The sequence below is a fragment of the Watersipora subatra genome, chromosome 10 (genome assembly GCF_963576615.1).
Source record: "Watersipora subatra chromosome 10, tzWatSuba1.1, whole genome shotgun sequence".
NCBI lineage: Eukaryota > Metazoa > Bryozoa > Gymnolaemata > Cheilostomatida > Watersiporidae > Watersipora > Watersipora subatra.
Genome location: NC_088717.1, coordinates 305,671 through 329,263, shown reverse-complemented (window position 1 = coordinate 329,263; position 23,593 = coordinate 305,671). Strand labels below are relative to the sequence as shown.

At 36.2% G+C, this 23,593-nt stretch overlaps 1 protein-coding gene across 1 annotated transcript; it reads left to right on the top strand.

Annotated features, from left to right (window-relative positions):
* Positions 1–418: 418 nt before the first annotated feature.
* Positions 419–22,186, top strand: LOC137405675 (amidase-like). Its single transcript, XM_068092015.1, has 12 exons — positions 419–661; positions 5,222–5,320; positions 5,500–5,626; positions 7,270–7,442; positions 7,624–7,893; positions 8,758–8,903; positions 9,299–9,455; positions 10,215–10,333; positions 11,123–11,195; positions 11,917–12,063; positions 13,823–13,926; positions 21,394–22,186. Exons 1-12 carry the CDS (start codon positions 640–642, stop codon positions 21,496–21,498), a joined length of 1,542 nt encoding a protein of 513 aa, XP_067948116.1. The 5' UTR covers positions 419–639; the 3' UTR covers positions 21,499–22,186.
* The last annotated feature ends 1,407 nt before the right edge of the window (positions 22,187–23,593 follow it).

Below are 23,593 nucleotides of genomic sequence, written 5' to 3'. Positions count from 1 at the left end.
ATACAATGACACACATAGATGTACCAAGACATACATAGACACACACAGAAGCACATAGACACACAGAGACACACACATAAATACACAGAGACATACACATAGACACACAGAGAAACACATAAATAGACTACACAGAAACACACATAGACACACAGAGTTACCCTAGATATGTTCAATGGTCGTCCTGGTTGCTGGCCGTACATTTTTGTAGGAATAGGTATGTTATACTTAGTTATTTGGGAAACTATGGCAAGTCAACTTTTCAAAAGGAAAACAGCGCTTGTCACCAACAGAATCAGCCAATGAGATAAAGGACTATAAAGTTCTTTGAACAAATGGTTGCACGCTATGATAATGTTAAAAACATACTAAAGTCAGAGCTGCGGCAGAGTAAAAGCCAAGTAGCTGTAATGTGCAAACTGTACTGCCGATTCTATGGAGACTTGTTTACATCAGTGATACTCTTAGCTCACTATCTGGTCTATGGGACCCTAGATTAGCATATTTTTCTTTTGAGTTATTGGGTGTTTGTCTGCATATTTGTTGGCACTTGTAACCCTGGCTTATAAGCTGTTTCAGTTGTTTATTCAGTCAAGCGTGCTACAGCAGTGCTTTGCAGCCATTACACTGCAACTAAACATGGCAAGCTCAAAGAAGGCATGTAAGTAGGTTTACTGTATCTCATGGTATCTGAATATTCTACCAACTACAAATCATTGTATCAACTCTTATGTAACTAGCCACTTTAACTAGTTGACACATCCAATTTACCCTCTTGAACTTGCTAAAGCCCGCCCACCAAACGTGCAGAAGTATAATTACTTCTGCATGTATGGTTACCTATATTCTCTCTTGTGCCCAAACCAACTCCAACCTTCTCTGTTTCATTCTACAAGCATCAACTAGCTAGCAATCGCCCAAATTGCACCAGTATTTACAGTACACCAGAAAGCGTCATCTTTAACAAGGGAATAGTTTGGCAATCTCCTAAACTGCATCAGCAACACAATGCACCAGCAAGCATCACCATCAATAAATGATTAAGTTGGCGATCTCCTAGTTTGCACCAAGTTTAAACCCTTATTGTCTGGCGATACAAACACATTCTGAAGGCTGGCAGCAAGTCAATTGATTCTACTGTAGAACAAATGCAAGCTTGGTGAGACACAAACAGCTACTGTCTTTTTCTACTTGACTCATGCTGGGACTTACTTAGGATGAAGTACATCAGAGAGACAAGACTTTTTACCAAGACTTAATATTTAGATGGTAATCTCTATAAGAAACCTAATGGTTTCTTATAAAAAGTTAAGCAACTATAGAAACACTTAAATTCTATGTCTATGGCATGCCATTATATAGTTAGCTTAACGTAAAAGGCTTCATGTGACCATCTGAGGGTGTCATATTTTGTAAAAGGCTGTTTGCTCTTTTCTACTGTTAACTAAATTATTAATTCATGAACTAAATTTTTTGTTTCTTCCAGAGCTCAATTTATAAGATTTCTGATCTGTTTGGCTTTTGAGCTTCAGCTGGTTAAGAGTAGGATCATTTTGACCAGAACACAGCCATCAGCTCTTCTTATCAGTATTCAATCGCTTATCTATTTGGAGTTAGTATTTTGGTACTAATTGAGTTGTAACATACGTACATTTGTAACATTTGTAGCATTTGTAGCTTCTTGTTACAAGAGGTGATTATTGCAAAAGCAGTTATTACTAGTATAGCATTAACACACAAGCTGAATAAAGCATAACAAGGTAGGAATCCAAAACAATGTTACCAAGTCGGGAGTGTTTTGAGAGAAATCAGCAAAGCTAGCAATAGCTGAAATTACGTCAAGCTTGGCATCAAGGAGCAATTGAAACTAATATCAAAATTAGTAAATATACAAAAAAGTATAAAAAGTATATATACATGTAGCTGACTTTAAAGCTCTCATACTATGGCAGTTAATTATTAGTAGCAGTTAAGCAGTGGTAACTTAAGGACTTAAATTGTCCTTCATTTCAACATCAGTCCCGAAAAGCCTATCATGCAAGTCTTTATCGTTGTCCGAGGCAGCAGCCTCGTGTGACTCATCCTCTTCCTCACCTTCTCTCTCTAACCTGGCCAAAGCTTCGCTATCATTTGCTTCAGCTGGAGCCCCAGCAACACTTGCCTCGGCCGAAGCTTCAGCACCAGAAACAGCGTTGGCCGAAGCCTCAGCTACAGTAACTTTTGACATAACAGGTGGCAATGAACTGTTCCAAGGAGAAACAGGGGTTGCGCTGTGCACACCCTTCCTGGCACAGCTGGAACCTTCCACAGACAAGGCTGCAGATGTACGTGATCTGAAAAATTGGGCCCTCACGTGAAGCAACTCCTTGAGTATCTCTAAATAGCTTGTGACAGTTGGAACTCATACTACTACTCATACTACATTTGAAACTCAAACTCATTACTACTGCAATGTAGTCACTGATTATCCTTTGTAAACGGCACTCTAAGAGGACTTTTACTGTTATCCCTATAACCTCTATGACTGTATTTACGCGGACTGTGATAACGTCTATCAGGGCTCCTATTAGTACCACTATGGTAACCCTGCCTCTGTGGACTAGACCCCCTTCTTTCAGGACAGTCCTTCAAAGTGTGCCCTTGTATATTACATATAAAACAGTGAGCATCTGGACAATTTCCTATTTGATGTCCTTCTCTCTTAAAATGGTAGCAAATTCTGCTGTCGAGCAGGAGAGTTGCTATGCATGTAATACCCTAGGCTAAGTGACCTGCGGTGGTCATTGCCACCTCTACTGCAATTGCTAGAAGCACTAGAGTCACAGGAACAATAACTTGAATAACTGGAGCGTTTATCCCTACCATATCTGTCGTGATCCTGGCTCCTATTCACGTCAGAACCATTACTTTCAACACTAGATCTGCTAGAATCTTTAGACCTATAACCAGGATGGTAATCATACTTATGGTATCTGTTACGGCCCTGTTGATGCGACCCATAACCAAACGACTCCTTACATGGCCTTGCCAAAATAGAATAAGCACCGGCGTCATTGCTAGCACTCGTACCACGGCCAAAGGCATAAGCACATTTATCGGCATCCATTTTTAAGACACTACTAGTAGCATTAAAACGGCCAGCTTTCACTTCAGTTAACATACTCTCTAACTCTCTAGACAGATGCCTAGCTTTTAATTTGGAAGCTAAATCTTTCCAAGACAAATCACTTTCTTGCAACAACTGCATAAGGGTCGATGAACCACTAAAACCATTGACAGCTGAAGCTACTGAAAAAAGTTCATGAAATTCTTCACTTTCTTCAAAGCCCATAGTCCTGCTTAATTTCTCAACTCTTAGCAACTAATCCACAGCATTTTCATGGACAGCTTGTGCTACGGTAACAGATTTCATTGTTCTAACATGAATACTTCCTTCACACTCAAAATGCTCTTGCAACAATTTTAAAGCATCTCCAAAAACACTTTCACCATTAGAGTCGATGTCAAATCCTAGGGTTTGCAACAGTTCAATACTCTCACTGCCTATGGCACTCAATAATGCTAACAATTTAGTTCTACTACGGAACTTATGAACTTGCTCGCTGGAAACAGTTTCTTTACCTAAAGACCAAATGGCCAATTCAAAATCAATTTTTAATTGCGATAGCCATGACGTTAACGATTGAGTCATATCAGAAGCGGAAAACACTAGCTTAGGAAAAAACGATAGATCTATCCTAGTACTCATGATGGAAAAGTCCAATTGTGGTTCCAAATAATAAAAAAAAAGATTGACACAATATCACAACACTGTAACACGGTTTACAGAAGATACACTAGCACAGCACTAACACAAAGGTTCACAGCAAAATACACTAGCACAGCGCTAACACGAGGGTTCACAAAAATACACTAGCACGGCACTAACACGAAGGTTCACAAAGACACTATTTCACTAACACAACACCGAAATAATCCCTGACACAGAAAATGACACAAACACTGAAGCTACACCACAATCTCAACCAATAAGCACCACTACTATAACACACCACTACACATCAAACACTAACACGAACATCCACCACCGCCAGCTCCACGTAGGAGGGACCGATGCACGAAATCCCAAAACACCAGCAGAAACACGGTAAAACCTTTAATAAATTAATGCAAAATAATATTAGAATCTGTAGAAAAGGAAAGTGGGTCGTTCCCAAGTTATGAGTGGAGGATGTTCACGGATTAAAAGTAATTTCTTTTATCCTGCTGACTGCGCCATGTTGAATTGTGAACTTACCGCGTCAGGTTCAGAACAAAAAGTTTCTGGGTGCTGTCTAGCTGTATACGGTCCGTTAGTCTTCGGGATTCTTGCAGAGTGTCGTTGACATTTACGACTAGTATAAAACCGGTCTTGGCCTTGACATAACCTAAACTGTAATCTTGACCTTTAGTCAAATCATTCAGATAGAGTTATCCAACATACCGTATACTACAAGTGTACAATCTTGGATACAGTACAAGTGTGCTATATTTAATGTAGTACAATTGTATTATATTTAATATAGTACACTTGCACTATATTAAATATATTTTAAGTTATTGACATGCAAAGATAGAGAAACGACTTAAAATTGTATAAAAACCAAAACAAATTCAAGACAGAAGTTTGCCGAAACTAACAAATTAAAGATCTGTCTCTATTTTTACTAATGTTTTTTCATGACAGTTGAATCTTCTCAAACTGTCCCTTGACTGATATGATTCAATGAGGAGATAAATTAGCTCACAGACAGAAGCTTTGCATCAGACAGGTTTAGTAGGAGTTGTGTTACCCTAAAGTGAGTGATGCATAAATTTCTATTTTTATCCTTTGGCAATTAAAGCTTGGCTAAAGTTGCACATGGCAAGTTGGATTAGATCTGTTTAATTTGCATAAAGTATGTATTGCTGAGCTGGTAACATAATTTGGCTGTCAACAATTAGGTGACCCGCTTTTCCCAGTTTGGTTTGTCAACTCCCCTATATTAACTACACAGAGAGTATCATAGCGCTAAGGCTACCATAGCACCACAGCTACCATAGCACTAAGGCTATCATAGCGCTAAGGCTATCATAGAACTCAAGCTATCATAACACTAAGGCTAGCATAGCACTAAGGCTATCATAGCTATTCACATCCAGTAAAACTAAAAAGATCACAACTGTTTTTTATTGTACTCAGATACGCCTCTGGTAGAACCCGCAACGGAAGAAGATGTTGAGAATATTTGTGAAGATCTAGGGCTAGATATCAACAAAGAAGAGCTTGAGGAATACCGAGGTTTGTTTCTCTTATAGCCTCCTTATTAAATTATTTTCCTAGTCAACAACCATGTGCAGTGGTGCAGATGGTAATGAGGTTGGTTGGTGCAATCTTTTTTGTAACTTAATTAGTGTGTTTTTGGATAGATGGACAGACAGACATGGCTATTATTATAGTAAAGATTATATATTTTCTAGAATGGCTGAATGAAGCACTGAGTAGTTGCGACCAGATACAGAACATAGAAGAAGAGACAATACCTGTCCTGTACCCGAGGGTCCCAGGGGTGAAGCCCCCTGCTAAGGACAACGTCTACAATGCCTGGTACGCGTCTAACCTTTTGGATGCCTAACAATATTCTATCTTAACTTCTGATACAAATTATACCAGAGCGTTCATGTTTATAGAGTAAATAGATGCATGTTATTTGGACTTTTCTGTCAAATATCAGCCCTGTTTTTAAAAGAACTCTGGTAATGACTGTGAGACTGCCTGTGGATGTTTCATTTAAGACAATAAAGTGGTACAGATTAACTGCTTTAGGGTAATGATTGACATGACATCTGTTCTAATCTTTAAGAACCAAATATCTGATGCTGAGTAAGAAAAGCCTTTTAGCAGTTCCATCATATTGATTTCTACTTTGAAAATCAGCAATGACCACAATTAGCAATATCTGATTGTACAGATGCTGCTATAAAGAAGTGAACAGGGATAAGAGAGAGAGAGAGTTGTGAGGGTGTTCATGGCTTTGCAAGGGTTATGATTAAAAAAACCTTGTTCAGATATTTTTGTCAACATGCGCAGATCTTTGTAAGAACTGTATGATACAAATTAAAACATTCGATCGGACAAAACATTATCTGCCTGTATAAGAACCATGTGATACAAATTAAAACATTCGATCATGCAAGACATTTTCTGTCTGTATAAGAACCGTATGATAAAAATTAAAACATTCGATCATACAAAACATTATCTGCCTGTATAAAGCCTTATTTGCTTGTGAACCATTGTAAATAGCTTTTAAAACACACCTAAACAAAATCTGAAAATCTTGTGAGCCATTTTAAACATTTTATTACTGACTGATGAACTAATTTGAACAGCAATGAGCTAGCTAACATTGCTAGTGTATAGCTACAGAGCTAATGCTAGCTAAGATTACTATTGCATAGCTACGGAGCTAATTTTAGCTAAGATTACTATTGTATAGCTACGGAGCTAATTTTAGCTAAGATTACTATTGTATAGTTATGGATTGAATACTAGCTAATATTGATATTGTATAGCTACATAATAAATACTAGCTAATATTGCTAGTGTATAGCTACAGAGCTAATTCTAGCTAAGATTGCTATTGTATAGTTACAAATTGAATACTAGCTAAGATTACTATTGTATAGTTATGTACTGAATACTAGCTAATATTGCTAGTGTATAGCTACAGAGCTAATTCTAGCTAAGATTGCTATTGTATAGCTATGGACTGAATACTAGCTTAGATTGCTATTGTATAGCTACGGACTGAATACTAGCTAAGATTGCTACTGTATAGCTACATAGCGAATAATAGATAAGGTTGCTATTATATAGATGCAGAGCGAATTTAGTGAGTAAACCCAAAGATATAATAAACCCATATATATAGCATAAATAATATAATATATAAATATAATAAGGGTTTATAATATCTATGAGTAAACCTCTGACTCAGAATTATAACCAGTAGTCTGCTGAGCAATCAGATTTCTGAGAGTTGTTGGAAGAGTGCCAAGCACTCTATCAATATGAGATCAGGTAAAGGTTCCCATGTAGTTTCACACAATTTTAGTAGAGGATACAAAATACAGGATAGTGAATCAATGAGTGAAGCTTCATGAATCTGTGAAAATAGAAAGGAATATTCTGAAGGAGTTACTTTGTTCTATTGATAGTCCATTTTATGAAAAAATTGGTATCTGCAGGGCCAGCTTGATTCTTATCAAGGGTGAGCAGGATGGTTTACTCAGCGGTAAAAAAATAGCTATCAAGGACAACATATTTGTTGCTGGAACTCCTCTTAAAAATGGCTCCAAGGTCTGGGATGGATACACACCAGAGTTTGATGCGACCGTGGTGACGAGAATCTTACAAGCAGGTGAGAGAAGGTTGGATATTTTCACGCCTACATTTTATTCATTTGTTAAGCAAATTTAACACGATTAACACCAGAATTTCAGCGGAAACTTTTGTGCAGTTTTACTTATGGAAGGGAAATGTTTGACTCGTCACTCTGTGCACAACCCTGCTAGAAACTCATACTAGCTTTTATATTACAGGAGGGACAATCGTTGGCAAATCTACCTGTGAGAGTCAGTGCTTTTCTGGAAGCAGTTTCACAAGTCATGGTGGGCCAGTTAGAAATCCTCATGACACAGAGAGATCAGCAGGTGGTTCGAGCTCAGGAAGTGCTGTGCTTGTCGCTACTGGTGAAGTGGAAATGGCTTTAGGAGGCGACCAAGGTGGCTCCATACGCCTTCCAAGCAGCTGTACTGGTTGCGTTGGATTGAAACCAACATGGGGTCTCGTCCCTGTCACTGGGTCATTAGGTAGGTTGTCTTCATATAATTAAACCTTTATTTTCAATGTACTAAAGGATTTCACAGAGTCAAGTAATATTGTCACACCTGTTGTGCTAGCAAAGTCTACATGAACCTTAACTCAACAAATGGAGTACAGAAAGCCCTTGTCGCTATAGCGACAAATAAACAACAATGATGATGTCTAAGTCCTTAGAATTAAAACCACTTTGTTTATTCAGCATAATATTTACTGCAATGTTCTTTGAAAACACCAAAATATAATTAATTAGCATTAATTGCAAAATGCAATCAGAACCCTAAGTTTTATCTTGTATATGGCGACACTTTTTTATTGTGATGCAAAGGTTTAGTTTCAGCGAACAAGTCTGAAAAACTTTTGTATTTTCCTTCAAATAAAAACTTGATGTGGGAGACACATGATAGATGAGGAAGCCATGTTGTTCTGTCTTGCTATAACCTAAAGCTTACACTCAATTGATGAGAAATACAAATTTTTTAGGGTCTTCTAGAGACCCATTTTTCTGGTTATGGCATGATAGGATAGGTAGATATACAGTATGACATGTTAGATGAATAGAATATATGATTGAGACTTAAATATTATTATAGAAGAAACCGTAAAAGAAATACAATAAACATTGAAGAGATTTGCATAGAGAAATGAACTTGTGATCAGACGAGTAACAGTGCAGCCAACAGACAATTTGAGGCCTCCGCTATCATTCATACTGTAGTTAGATAACAACCTACAACTGCTGTCAAGTATCAATAGATTCTAGTATTGTATAATGTAGATAATCCATTAGAACCTTTCTAAGCTGTGAAGATAAGATTCAGTTAATACAGTGTTCTTATATATCGCTTTGTAAGGAATGATGCCGGCGGTTGATCACGTCGGACCAATGGCCGCTACAGTGACAGACGTAGCACTTCTCTTAGAGGCCATTGCTGGATACGATGACGGTAGAGATCATAGACAGAGACCAGATATACTCAAAACTCATTACAGCGAATTGGTAAGCGATGAAGTTTTTATTATTGCTATGTTTTGTTTTATCTTTAAAGAATTATAGCTAACCGTGAGATTGAGAAATAAACAAGATGTGCTAAGAGTCTAAAGAGCAAAACACAAAAACCGGTAAAAGATAAATTTAGGACTGTTTACCTTTCACTAGACTTCCTATACATGAATTATCAATTTAAAGCATATCAATTACCTAACTGTCCATATACAGTAGATGGACAAACTAGACTAAACATGCTTAGCGAGTGAGTAATCAGAGACATTCTAACAAACATGACAAACCAATGACATGAAATGAGGAGACAATTTCCACAGCTCACTGTACAAAGACTGATAGGCGGCTGGTATGCTCAGCAATACAACAGCAAATTCAAATACTTTTTGTAGTTAAAAGGAGACTTGTCCGGGAAAAAGTTCGCATCAGTGAAGGAAGGATTTTACAATGCTACTGAAGAAGTCAAGACTGCGATTCAAAGTGTTGTTGATAAAATGAGGGCCGCTGGCGCAACTGTAGATGAGATAAGCATTCCTTTACATTCAGATGGTAAGTTAATGAAATGTTTGATCTCATAAATTTTATACCATCAAATCTCCAACAAACAAGAGTTGTTTCTATACAACCATAACTGTACCCACTTCATTACTCAAATTGACCTCAACGACTCAGGTTACAGTTAGTACCTCAAATCCTTAAACTCTAAAGTTATAACTTCTTATAGTGAGTTTATATGTAACAGTTTGTGTAGTGATGATGTCATCACAACGCCTTTTATGTGGCTGCTAGTGATAATGTCGGCTCGTATGGACCTATTAAATTTTACCATAAAATTATCAATCACAATTTATTGGTTTCTAGAAAACGTGTTGCACTTGATGGAAGTTTTATTTTGAGTAAATTTCCAGAATGGCACAAGTGTGTTTGTCACTTGGAAAAGTAGCCAATGAGGTCAAGTAACACAAACTCAAATTCTGATGCCAGTAGAAGCAGGAGTTGCGTACATTGGCTCCTACAACAATGAAACACGTTGACCTGTATAGCCATTTCTTCATATAATTGGTGTTAACTGAATGAAGAGGTAAATGATCAGGGGCTGCACTAGAATCAGTACATACATTTTTGAAGATGTTAGAGCTAATTCCTTTGATAACCTACACTTTAACATCTCTCAATGTCTACAGATACACTCGCCTGATTTTGGTATCCTTCACGCCTTATCATGTTGAAAGTTTTAACTTAATGTTTGACAGGGCCAAAACTCATTGCTTGTTTCAAATTATATACAGACATGTTTACTAACTACAGGCAGCGCTGCGTACGGTGCTCTGCTGGCATCCATGTATGACAACATGATACGAAATCATGGTCAGGCATCAGGATACAATGAGTTCTATCAGGTCTCTGCTAAGAAACACTCCTTCAAGGTATGTTGCACTAAAACAGGGATTAAAACACATCTGTGGTAGGTTACAATATTTCATCATAGAACTTCACTTTTTACATATCTTACACAGAGGCTTTACTCACAGCTAGGACTGTCATTTATATTATATACAAATATATCTTCATATTATGATGTTATATTATATACAAATATATCTTCATATTATGAGTTATATTATATCAAATATATCTTCATATTATGAGTTATTTAAACAATGGAAATGAGCTCCGCCCTTCCCAACTTGTGAACCAGATGTTAAAATAGTCTCTCGGCATCTATTCAAAAGGCAAATTATCTACATTATCATCTAAATTATCTACTGGAGACTACAGTTCTGAAGTAACATCAATGATCCAGAGTAAACTACTGTATTTATAAATAAGTCTATGAATAATAGCTAAAAAACTGATTTATACCACTCTATGAATATATCACTCTATGATATGTGTCTACTGAGAATGAGGTGGCTGAATAAAATATTTTGGTCATGTCTGCGTAGTCATTATCCACAGACCTAGAGACTCAAGGTGAGAGATTTTCTTACGTGGACTAATCACGAGCTTGATGTTTTGCTCTACTAATTATAACGAGTATATTTAACCGATTTCAAAGTTTTTACTGAGTTCTACAAACAAAGGTTGATCTAAACCCAAATATCCTTTATTAATAACAGAGGACAATCTGTGTCGAGACTAACATTTCTGTTCTTAGTGAGTCAAGGCAACTATAGATACGGTACAGTTTCATAATAGATCATCCTTATTTTCAGAGTCGTGTCCGAGACATGCAGCCCTCGGTGAAAGCTACGATGCTGTTTGGCGAATATCTGCAAAGGAATGATAGTAAGATATTTATTTATACCTAAATTTAGTCAATGAAATGCTTACTTTTTGATAGACTGAGCTGATTGACTGAGTTAGCAGAGCATGATTGGGAATGCATTTTCTAGACAGATCTCTACAGTTATGAAGGTGCCTAAATTAATACTAAAGAGGCAAGAAACTTGCATCTTGTCTTTTGCTTGATTCATCAGAGATGCTACAAACTAGCTGGAGTAAACAGAACTGAGTGGTGGGGTAAATGAGCTACTGATAATCTCTCAAATGGCTGAAAAAAGTCTCTGTAACAAATTGAAAACTGGTAAATATTGATTTGATAAAGTACTAAAAAACTAATAGAGTCAAAGGAAAATTGTTTTTATTTTCAAGTCCTTATTTGCTCAGCAAAATACCAGCTACATCTATCGTAAAGCATTGGATATAAACTATAAAATAAGTATTGTATAGCAACTATAAAATAAAAAGAATTATATTACAGATGATTAAATTTCTGTTCTAATTAATACTCTATATTTTACACACAGTCAGCCATTTAGATAGATTGCAGGCAGTCAGTTCACAGGTTACGGACAGTCAGCTACTTGCACATATCCGTAGGGCCAACTCATAAGAAAACTAGGCATTGATATAAGTTCCTAGGAGTTGTCCATTACTGCTCAATAGATAAAACATGGCTTCATAAAGAAGTGTTGTGGATAAAAAAAGTAAGTATTTATTTATTCAGGTTCACAGGTGGTGGCCAGAGCAATGAACATGCGACCTACTATCAGGAAGGCTTACGATGATGTACTTCAGGCATACGATGCTCTAATTATGCCAACGATTCCTTTTGTTGCTCATAAACTACCTAAACCTGGTCTATCTGTAACAGGTTTGAGATAACTCAATTACATCACACTTTAGCAATATCACTTCCTTGTGAGCTATACTACAGCCTCCTACTTTTATTTATTGAGATAATAGAATATTTAGATAAGATATTATAGTCTTGATATATAACCTCCTACTCTGACTTATTGAGATAATAAAATATTTAAGTAAGATACTACAGCCTTGATATATAGCCCCCTACTCTGACTTATTGAGATAATAGGATATTTAGATAAGATATTATAGCCTTGATATACTGTATTGGTTCTTGCTTTGACTCATTGAAAAAATAAAATATTTAGATACCGGTATTACCATTTTCACACTAAATCTTTATTAAAATAATTCTTTAGGTTGATCCAACTAAATTAATAATAATCTGTTATGGATAAAACTCAACATTTTCAGAGTTTTTCTTTGCATAAATAAACCTTGTAGTAATCTAGCCATCTAAATGTTCATGAAAATACAGGTAACATGTCATTCTTAACATATAATTATATGAGTACCATTTTTTGTTAAATCGCTTGAGGGAACTCAAAATGAAAGCAGTCATGCGATGAGCTCGCATGGGCGAGTAGCTTCATTTCCTTCTCCTTTCAGCCAACAAGGTTAAATATTTATTTATGAAGCAGCAAATGGTAAGAGAAAGTTAATTAATATTCATTTCAGTTTTAAGAACTGATTACAAACATACCAAGCAAATCAGGTGATTACAACCATGCTGAAATGTGAGAAATATTTGGTGTCAAAAAGACTGATTGGAACTGCTATCATGTATGCGATACACTGCTCTACTACACTACAGATGAATTGCTAGCAACTATTGTATGTGCAGGTATTTCTACAAGCGCCTACTGTTTACATGTGATAGTTTACATTCGTTTTCTGTTTATATGTGATAGGCTACATGCATTTACTGTTTACATGCGATAGGTTACATGCATTTACTGTTTACATGTGATAGGTTCTGTGTGCTTATTGTTTACACGTGATAGGTTACATGCGCATACTGTTTACATGTGATAGATTACACGCACTTACTGTTTACATGTGATAGGTTACATGCGCTTACTGTTCACATGTGATAGGTTACATGGGCTTACCATTTACATGTGATAGGTTACATGCGCTCACTGTTTACATGTGATAGGTTACATGCGCTTACTGTTTACATGTGATAGGTTACATGCGCTTACTGTTCACATGCGATAGGTTACATGCATTTACTGTTTACATGTGATAGGTTCTGTGTGCTTATTGTTTACATGTGATAGGTTACATGCGCATACTGTTTACATGTGATAGATTACACACACTTACTGTTTACATGTGATAGGTTACATGCGCTTACTGTTTACATGTGATAGGTTACATGGGCTTACCGTTTACATGTGATAGGTTACATGCGCTCACTGTTTACATGTGATAGGTTACATGCGCTTACTGTTTACATGTGATAAGTTACATGCGCTTACTGTTTACATGTGATAGGTTACATGCGCTTACTGTTTACATGCGATAGGTTACATGCGCTTACTGTTTACATGTGATAGGCTTTCTAGCAAACAACAGAAACTGTGCAGGAACCATCATACCTCTCCAAATAAACTCACATTGTCTTCTCATAGTAATATTTATGTACAACTTGCAGATAGTTTTGTCGGTCGTTCCACTTGACCTGCCAGCAAACAAGTTACACTCTGTCACTAAACTCAACTCTTGTCTTTATTTATTCCATTATTTGCCTATTGTTGTAGAGTTTATTAAGAAAAGTATGACAAACAGTCAAAACACTCAGATGTTCAATCTTACTGGACATCCATCTCTGTCCCTCAATGTTGGTATGGCTATGCCGAACGATGTAAGTCTAATATTTATGTGAATATTACCGGAATTTTAAATTTTCATGTTTACCACCGTGACATTCTCAGAGGTACCAGTATTGTCGTATCCAAAGTTTTGATGAATATCTTCTGCTGGAACAGTACCCTTTTTTATATACACACACATACTTCTAAGCAAAAAATTGTTATTATTACTTCAACCTATTCAGGATTTTTAGTTTGTTTTCTCAGTTCGTATTAATTGTATCATTACCAAATCCTTTTTTATCGTAATCGTAGCCAAACAGACTTAACTTAGCTACTACTTGCTAGTTATTTCACATTTACATTTAAACACTTTTATAGTTGTTTTATTTTATTTCCCCAGTTCATTTGACCTGCACAAAACATTTTTCTCATTATATGACATTTGAAAGTTACAGCTGTTTGATAATTTGACAGTTGTTTATTGGCGACAAAGACTAAAACCTACAGATAAAACAGGAGTACTTGTTTACACTATATCATCCAAAATTGGCAGAGGCAATTGGCAAACTGATTAAGCTGATCTAGTCGCAGCAAGAAGAAGCTCAAAAAGCTAGTCAAGAACAGCAACAAGCTAGACAAGAACAAGCTAGACAAGAACAAAAGTAAACTAAACAAGAAAAACAGCAAGCTAGACCTAGACGAAAATATAAAATTAATAGAACTAATTCTGAATGAAGCTAAGGGAAAGAAACCATCGACAGTATCTGTACCGAAATTTCATGAATTTGATCCAATGACAGAGTTACTAACAGACTGCATGAACGGATTCATCACCTTCATAGAAACTAATTCAATTCCACCTGAGAAGGCGGCAGGAGTTTTTCTAAGCAATCAATGCCCAGCACTATATAAACAACTGAACAACATGGCAGCTAGGTACACCTAAAGCTATCAATGATTTAAGCATGGATGAAATAGTTATATTTTTAAAAGAACAATTTGATCCAGAATGATTTATTGTAAGAGAACGCTACCGATATTAGAGTGATATGCAGCGCAAACCAGGAGAGACAATCCCAGAACTTGTAGTAAGAATATGCCAAGATGTTACAACTTGTGCTTTCTCAGACATCATAGATCCATTAGATGAAGCGCTGAGAACAAGATCAATTTGTTCTGTCAACAATGAGGCAGTACTAAAGTCATTTTTAAAGTCAAAGATGGGGAACTAACTTCCAATAAAACCATTCAAATAGCTCAGGAGACAGAAGAAGCAGCCAGAGTTGCCAAGGAAACTGTTTATGGAAAGCAGCTGAGACTGAACAAAGTTTTCACCTAGAAGAAAAGCTATGAACCATCAACACAACAGCACAACAGACAGGAAGCAGACAGATGTGATAAAGTTGAACACCTGCCAGATAACTGCCGGTTAAAATCTGCAACTTGCGATTCTTGTTACAAAATTGGACATGTTGAGCTAGCATGCACTAAGAAGAAGACAACTTCTAAACCAGTAAAAAGAATTGCAACTTCACACATGACAAAGACTTCCGCTAATTCCATACCAAGATTACATGAGGAAATAGAACTGCAAGGACAAGCTTTCATTATGGAACTTGACACAGGAGCCTGTAACAACTTCATAACTCAACAGATTTGGGAGCAGCAGGAAAACTTGACCTTCAACCTACACAGGTGGACTACAAATCGACTTCAGGACACATGATAAAGACCACTGGACAATGTAACATTGTAAGTTAGTAGGACCTCTACTAACTACCTTTACAGGAACAGAAAACTCTACAGTTTGTAGCAAGCCCTGTCCAAGACCTCAATCTACTAGAAAGAACGGCTATTAAGGAACTAAGAATCTCTATTGATGATAAAATAAGAGATAACACAATTTCCCCAATCACCACACACCAGCCACACACATTATTACAAAAAGATTGCAAACAACTATGCTAAGAATTTCCTGACTTTTTCAGGAACAAACTTGGATGTCTCAAAGACTACCACCGAGAGATAAACTTCAAAGCTGCTGCTACACCAAAGTTTTGCAGAGCACTACCAGTACCATTTGCCATGTTTGATGACTTGAATAGAGCTTATGATGCAGGAATAGACAAAAGGAATTTTGGAGCCAACACAATTTAATGATTATGGCACACCAGTGGTACTAGTCAGAAAGCAGAAGCTACCAGGACATAACTCTGCAGACATTAGAGTATGTGGAGATTACTCTAAGTCAGTGAACCAACAATTGGAGACCCACTGACAACTCATTCCCCCTCCTAGATAACTTAATTCAAGGATTAGGAGGAGGATATGGCTACACCGAAATAAACTTAGCAGATGCATACAACCAAATAACCTTAGGACCAAAGAGTCAAAAAAAGCTAGCATTATCAACACATAGAAGAGTTCTGCTACAGAAGAGACTTCCTTTTGGCATTAGTTCAGCACCAGGTCACTTTCAAGAGATTATGGAACAACTCACACAAGATGTACCAGGAATTGCAGTTTACCTAGATGACATTTTGGTCAGTGGATCTGATGCCAGCAGCTATCTACAGAATTTAAAGAAACTACTACAGAAGCTATCTGACGATGGACTGAGATGCAAGTTGGGGAAATGATGTTTTGCACAACTTACAGTTGAATACCTGGAATACAAGCTCACTCCTAATGGAATAACTAAAGGAAAGAAAGCAGACGAAGTCATGCAGATGCTACCACCTACTAATGAGACAGAGTTACAATCCTTTTTAGGACCTACACAGTCCTACAGCAAATCTTTACATAACTTATCAACAATAATGAAGCCACTACACAGATTGACTCACAAAGATGAAAATTGAAGTTGGGACCCACAGCAGCAAACAAGTTTTAACAAGATTAAATAGATGCTTTCAACAGACCAAGCGTTAGCCCATTTTGATCCAGCATTAGACATCAGAATCTCCTGTGATGCTTCAGAGACTGGAATAGGAGCTGTACTATTTCACCGGTATGCTGATGGTAAAGAGAGACCAATCTCCAACATCTCAAAGACCCTCAGCAACACGCAAAAGTGTGGACATGTTCAAAAGAGGCACTTTCTATCATATTTGTTCTAAAGAAATTCCACCAGTTTCTATATGGGAGACGATTTATTCTAGTCACAGACCATAAGTCTCTTCTAGCCTTGTTTGGATCAACAAAAAGAGCTCCAACACTAACAGCTAACCGATTTTCTAGATAGGCACTGCTACTCAACCAATACAACTATACTATAGAACATACAGTTGGTCTGGCAAATATCTCCAAAATGCTGATGCTCTCAGTAAATTACCAATAGGACCAGAAGAGGAATTTGACAAGATAGAAAATAAAGAAGATGTTGATATTGTATGCACCATTCACACCATCAGCCATCAGTTCAATCCTACAGATGTTGGAATAGTATCTAAAGAGACTTTCAAAGACCCAGTTCTAGCAGCAGTGATGAGATACATTACATAAGGATGGCCGCATAACAAGGCAACAATATGAGCAGCATACAAGAAGATTGCAGACTCGCTGTCGGTAACAGAAGGATGCCTATTCTATTATGCCAGATTGATCATTCCTTTGAGCCTTCAAAAGCAAGTCCTCCAGATCCTGCATCTTGGACACTTTGGAATGGAGAGAATGAAGAAACTGGCTCATACAGCAGTCTACTGGCCAAGAACTGATGCTGACATAGAAGATACCTGCCGACAATGTACATCATGTGAACAACATCAACGTCTACCATAAAAGTATGCAATTCACCCTTGGATGCTTCCTGAAAAGCCATGGAGCAAACTTCACTTGAATCATGCTGTAAACTTCATGGGGAGCAACTGGCTAAGAATGATCGATGCATATTCCAATTACCCATATATTCACAAGACCTTTTCAACATTTACCAAAGCAACCACTGACATATTAGAAGAACAATTTGCTCATTTTGGATACCCACACACAATAGCGACTGACAACGCTACTAGCTTCACTCCAGAGGAATTATAAACCTGGTGTAGGAACAGAGGTATAGTTCACTTAACAAGAGCACCTTATCATTCAGCAACCAATGGAGCAGCAGAAAGACTAGTACAGACATTTAAGCAAGCATTACAAAAATCTGAACTTTCACCAAAAGCAGCTCTACAATAGTTCCTAATGCAGTGCAGGACAACCCCGCTACCAACTGGATTTTCATCAAGCCAACTACTAAACGGAAGACAGATCAGATGCAAGATTGGTATCCTGCTACCATCTCCAGCTCACTTGGCACAACACCAGTCAAGAGTGGCAAACCAGGCAAACCAATCTACAGATCAATCTCAAAAGATGGCAGCAAGAACACACATATACTCAGACTCAACCGATGAAGATGGCAATCTTGGTGAGGACCCTATGATGCCCAAGGAGTCTCAACCATCAGTACCTGTGCCACATCCAGCTGTACCAGATCCAGTTGTACCACAACCACTACCAAAAGAAGTCAGAGACACAATTACAGACTCCTTGATGCAGATGAATATGGAGCACACAACCTTTGCAGATTTAGACATAACAGACAGACCTAATACATGCCTTTAGCTTGGTCAGAAGCTAACAAATAGTTATGTAAATGAAATCATATTCTGTACTCATCAGTCTAATCTCAAGTTACGAATAAACTATTACTGTTATTCAAACACTGGAAGAACTCAGTATTTCAAACCTTTGAAATAACCACATTATAAACTTCAAGTTGTTGAAAAATAATATTTCTCTTATATTGTTATATTATAACAAGTTTGAAAACCTTTACAGTTGTTTTATTTTTTTCTTAATTCATTTAAACTGCACAAAACACTTTGCTCATGATATGAAGTTTGAAAGTTAAAATGGTAACATCTGTTATATGTTGAATAAAAATAAGTTTTCTGTGCAAAAACTTTTATTACATGGGCAATGCCGAGCATTCAACTAATACATATATATATATATATGTATATATATATATATATATATATGTATATATATATATATATGTATATATATATATATATATATATATATATATATATATATATATATATATATATATATATATATATATATATATATATATATATATATACATATATATATATAATAGAATAAGAATTAGGAGTGAAGCAAATTATTAGTTAAAGTGATTTTATTAAAAATTTATTTTACTCCGAATATTTCTTCTATTATTCTATATTGCACTAATTATCTCTTAGGTTTTTAGTGTAATGCTCTCTTTTTTATGCTTTTACACTTGCTTTTGCATATATATGTATGTATATATACATACATACATATATACCGTAAAACCTCTATATGAATGGCACCTTCATTTTTATTTGAACGCCACCTCTATTTGACTGCCACTATTGAAGAAAGGTTGAAAAATCGGGTGCCACCCTGTTGCGTTCAATTAGAGGTTTTATAGTATGTTGTTTAAAGTGGTACATATTCAATATATACAGTAATACACTGTAAAACCTCTATTTGAACGCCACCTCTATTTAAACGCCACCTCTATTGGACCGCCACTATGAGAGCAGGGTTAAAAAATAGCGTGCCACCCTCTATTTCAACACCACCTCCATTTGACCGCCACTTGACTATCTTTGATCTTTATGAACCCACAATATCAGGTGATTAGTAGAAAAGTGTCCACAAAATTTTATTAATAATTAATTGTTTACATCAATAGCAATCAATTCTCTCGTTGCCCAACTCTAAAGCTTTTCACTTTTTTTGTTAAAAGCAACACCATAGAAATAATCAATAACGGTCTCAGGCTAATAGTAGTTCCTTGTTTAACGCAGTCTTTCTACTTCGAAGTTCTTGTACCTGTATAAAAAACGGTTTAAATTTATGATGGTAGATGACCGTTCAAAGCTACACCATAGAAATAATTACTGGCTGTTTCAGGCTAATAGTAGTTCCTTGTTTAACGGGGTCTCAATACTTCAAAGAACATGCAAATGAAAACGGTTTGCAAATTTTGGGCTAAAGGTAACGTTAAGCGAACAAACTTTTACGAGTTGCGTTTGGGCTAAATGCAGCGCGTAAAAGTTTTACTCTGCCAAAAATTGTTTAGACGTTAATATTGACTATTTCAGCAGTGCTAACAAAGAGTTAAGGCCAGAAGATATTGTGAAAGGTATTGGTCAACTAGAAGATGTTCGCTCCATAGAAAGCAACAATCAGAACGCAACTATCCGAGCAAACGATGGAAATATTTTTGTTTTAAAAACGTTAATTTTTGTTTTTGCATGTAATGTAAGTATGGTTCGTTTATCTCACTTTTTCTTGAATATATGAAAATCTATCAAATAATTTGTATCATTCAATAGATTATCGTTATATAACTTATAAATATGCAGATTTATAGCATGTTATTTAATAGAATCCTTGCAGTTATCTTAACACAGATTAAAATGGATCGATACTCATAGCTCCACTTCTATTGTACATAAAAAGCTGGTTTAGGCTGCAATCTGTAGCAAAAATATCAATGAGTGCAATGAGCTTTTATGGGACATTGTTAAATATAGACACAAACTAAAGATATATCTTTAAACTAAAAATGAAATAAAAATTGAAAACTCCAACAAATTGCAAAGAAGGACACAGGCTATAATGTCGTCGCGGATCAATTGCAAGCAATAGATATCAACTGGTAAAGATATTTCTCGGTTTATCGGTGCATATTGATTAAAAAATCTTTGACAAGTTTGAGGTACATGTAAGTCAGTAGATTTATTGCATCCAAAAGATTTATTATCGCTCTACCGGAAAAACAAGGAAACATATTGGCGACATTCTCGTCGCCTTTAATAGGACTAAATTTATCTTCCCAAAATGATGAAGAGCCAATTGAAAAATACACCACCAGCCTCTATTTGAATGCCCCTTCTAATTGAACGCCACTATAGAGGAATGGTTGAAAAATAGAGCGCCATAGCATTCAATTAAAGGTTTTACGATATATTGTATATATAATATATAACTAACAGTTTGTACTTGGCTTTCAGCTACAGTCAGTTTCAAAGATGCAATCTATCCCCTTTTCAGTCTGTATTGTCTGATAAGCAACTAACTCATGCTGATATTTGCTGGTATTTGGGCAAGCCATATTTGATGTGTAGGTTTTATTGCATCCAATGTTCCAATGACTATATGCATATATATATACATGTATATGTTTTTAAAGGGTGCATGGATATAGTTAGCGCATATATATGTTGTGAAAAAGATTGTTAAGAATACTGTATGCCTATGTGTGACCTAAAATGTAAAGGTTGTAATGTTATCAATTTTGAGGATGCTAGTCAACCCGGCAACTTCTCCCGAATAACAAAGTTTACATTTTCCGTAATAACCTTAGGTGTTTAGGTAACCAAGGAGATGGTCCATACTTTATTGTTTAGTTTTCTAGTATATCATATTTATTCATTTGTTTATTATTTTTAATTGTATTGAAGGGCGGCACTAAGATGCCTGTTGGTTTGATGATCACTGGTAAACACTATGAAGATGACAAAGTACTTGACCTAGCATTTGGAATTGAACAGATGTTAAAGCGATAGATGATCTACAAATAGAAAAGTCCGCAATTCAAAATGGCCACCTAAGCTTTACAGAACTTCCTTTGTAGATGCGCTTATGTGGAGTATGCATGATATGTGCATATTGATATTAGAAACGACTACTGAATAATATAGCAATTCTGCGTTCTTTCCAAAATGAACAATATGAAGAGACTTAAGTGAAGCAACGGTGTTAACGATTATCAATCACCAGAAGCAGATAACTCCTACCGTGCTGCCGAGTAAATACCAGTGAGTCTCTTACGTACAGCGAAATAGATTCGATTTTAGTGCCATCCGTGTGTCTGACATATAAGGTAAATGGAACAAGGCAAAGCTGCAATAACATTCTTTGCAGTTTTGCCTACGAAAATATTTTCTTCTTACTGCTGAGTAAGTATGAATATAGTTACCTGTGGAGGTAGTTCAGTTGTTCTGACATATCTGTAGATTATATGAAACAGGTCAGGAACTGGCAGGCCAGGGAAAAGGTAGGCTATGTACTTTTATAATCGGCGTCTACATTCCGTAGCATTCTGGGAAACCATATGTTGTTTTACAAGTTGTCTGCAGACCGGTTGCCATAGTAACATAAATGTTCATAAACAAGAACACATGATATCTACACCTATGCATTTTCCGTGTAAGCGTATTATTATTTTTGCAATATAATACTATAAAGTTCTAATGTACATGAGTAGGCTGGTTTTTATTACTATCAAATAATTGGCTTATATGCAAATTTGTAGCGCACAAAATACTACTATGTATTAGGGGCAAAAATATGTGCAAACATCTAATACATCCAGCATTTAAATGAATTACGGTAACTAATTTTTAAAGCAAAATCATGTTGTTGACCAGCAACAAACCCAATCAATTCCAGGTCGATAGGCACCGAACCGCTCTCATCCGTACCAACCGACTACTACGAGGCACCCATGTCGAGACTGGAGTGCTCTCGATCATTATAGAGTATAGACTAAGTGCAGATCTTAGGGAAAGCTCTTAGGGAAAGTTACGCCTCCAACAGAGCATATACGAGCGCATCGAAAGTTCCAAACAAACATCGGCCACGCCTACTTTCATATAGAATTACAATGGACCGCTCTTACCTGTCTTTGTATATTAGCCAATCAAACTACTTTGGACAGCCTTAGAGCACTATCAAGTATACTACAAGAAAGCTCAGATTTTGATCTAACTCACACTGCAGTTATAAAGGTGACAACTGTATATTTATAAGTTTTCTGCTACTTCATAGTAAATAACTCTTATTATATGTGCTAGAATGTCTTAGCTAAACTGTTTTTACTTGAAATTTTACAACTTTAGGCACCAAAAATACAGTTTAGTGTATTCACGAGAATAATTATATTTATAATACCCTCACTTGCCAGTTTTTTTGTTCTTAGTAGTTATAAACAGGCTTGTTTTATGCAAATTAATGGACAACCGCAAATTTATCACAAACAATGATTGTAACTGAAAGGGCAAAAAGTATCTAGTACAACATAAAAATTTAACATCTTTTCATAATAAAAACTGAATACTAAAAGAGCATATTATACTACATAGAAAATCCTTCATAGTAATGCTACAATAAAAATTATTAACGTCGAATAAACAAGGCAAAAAATCTAAGTTGTACTAGTACTATAGCAAGCTATGCCAGAGTAGAATTTTGTGTGCAAGGGCTGACTTACGCATGTTTATAACATATATAAATATAATACTAGTCAACAAGAATGAGTACAGTAAGAATACAGAAAGCATTGAATTTCAACAACACTTAATGAATATTCTGAGCTAGTGTTTGCATGGCCATTCTTTTGCTACCTAGCTGCACTGACTGTGAGGTGGAGGTATGTTTTTTACATAAATTATGAAATCTAACATCCACCAGATTTCTCACTAGTTTCTGTAACAAAGGATGACAAGTGGGCAGTTCACGTGGCATATCAATATTCTCCATGCATTTAGAAGCTATCAAAGTACCTATATGGTTATTCTTAAGATGAGGTTCAAAGCTTCTCACGACTGACTCACACTTTTTGAACAGAGCAAATGTGTCACCAGAAACTTCACACAAAGC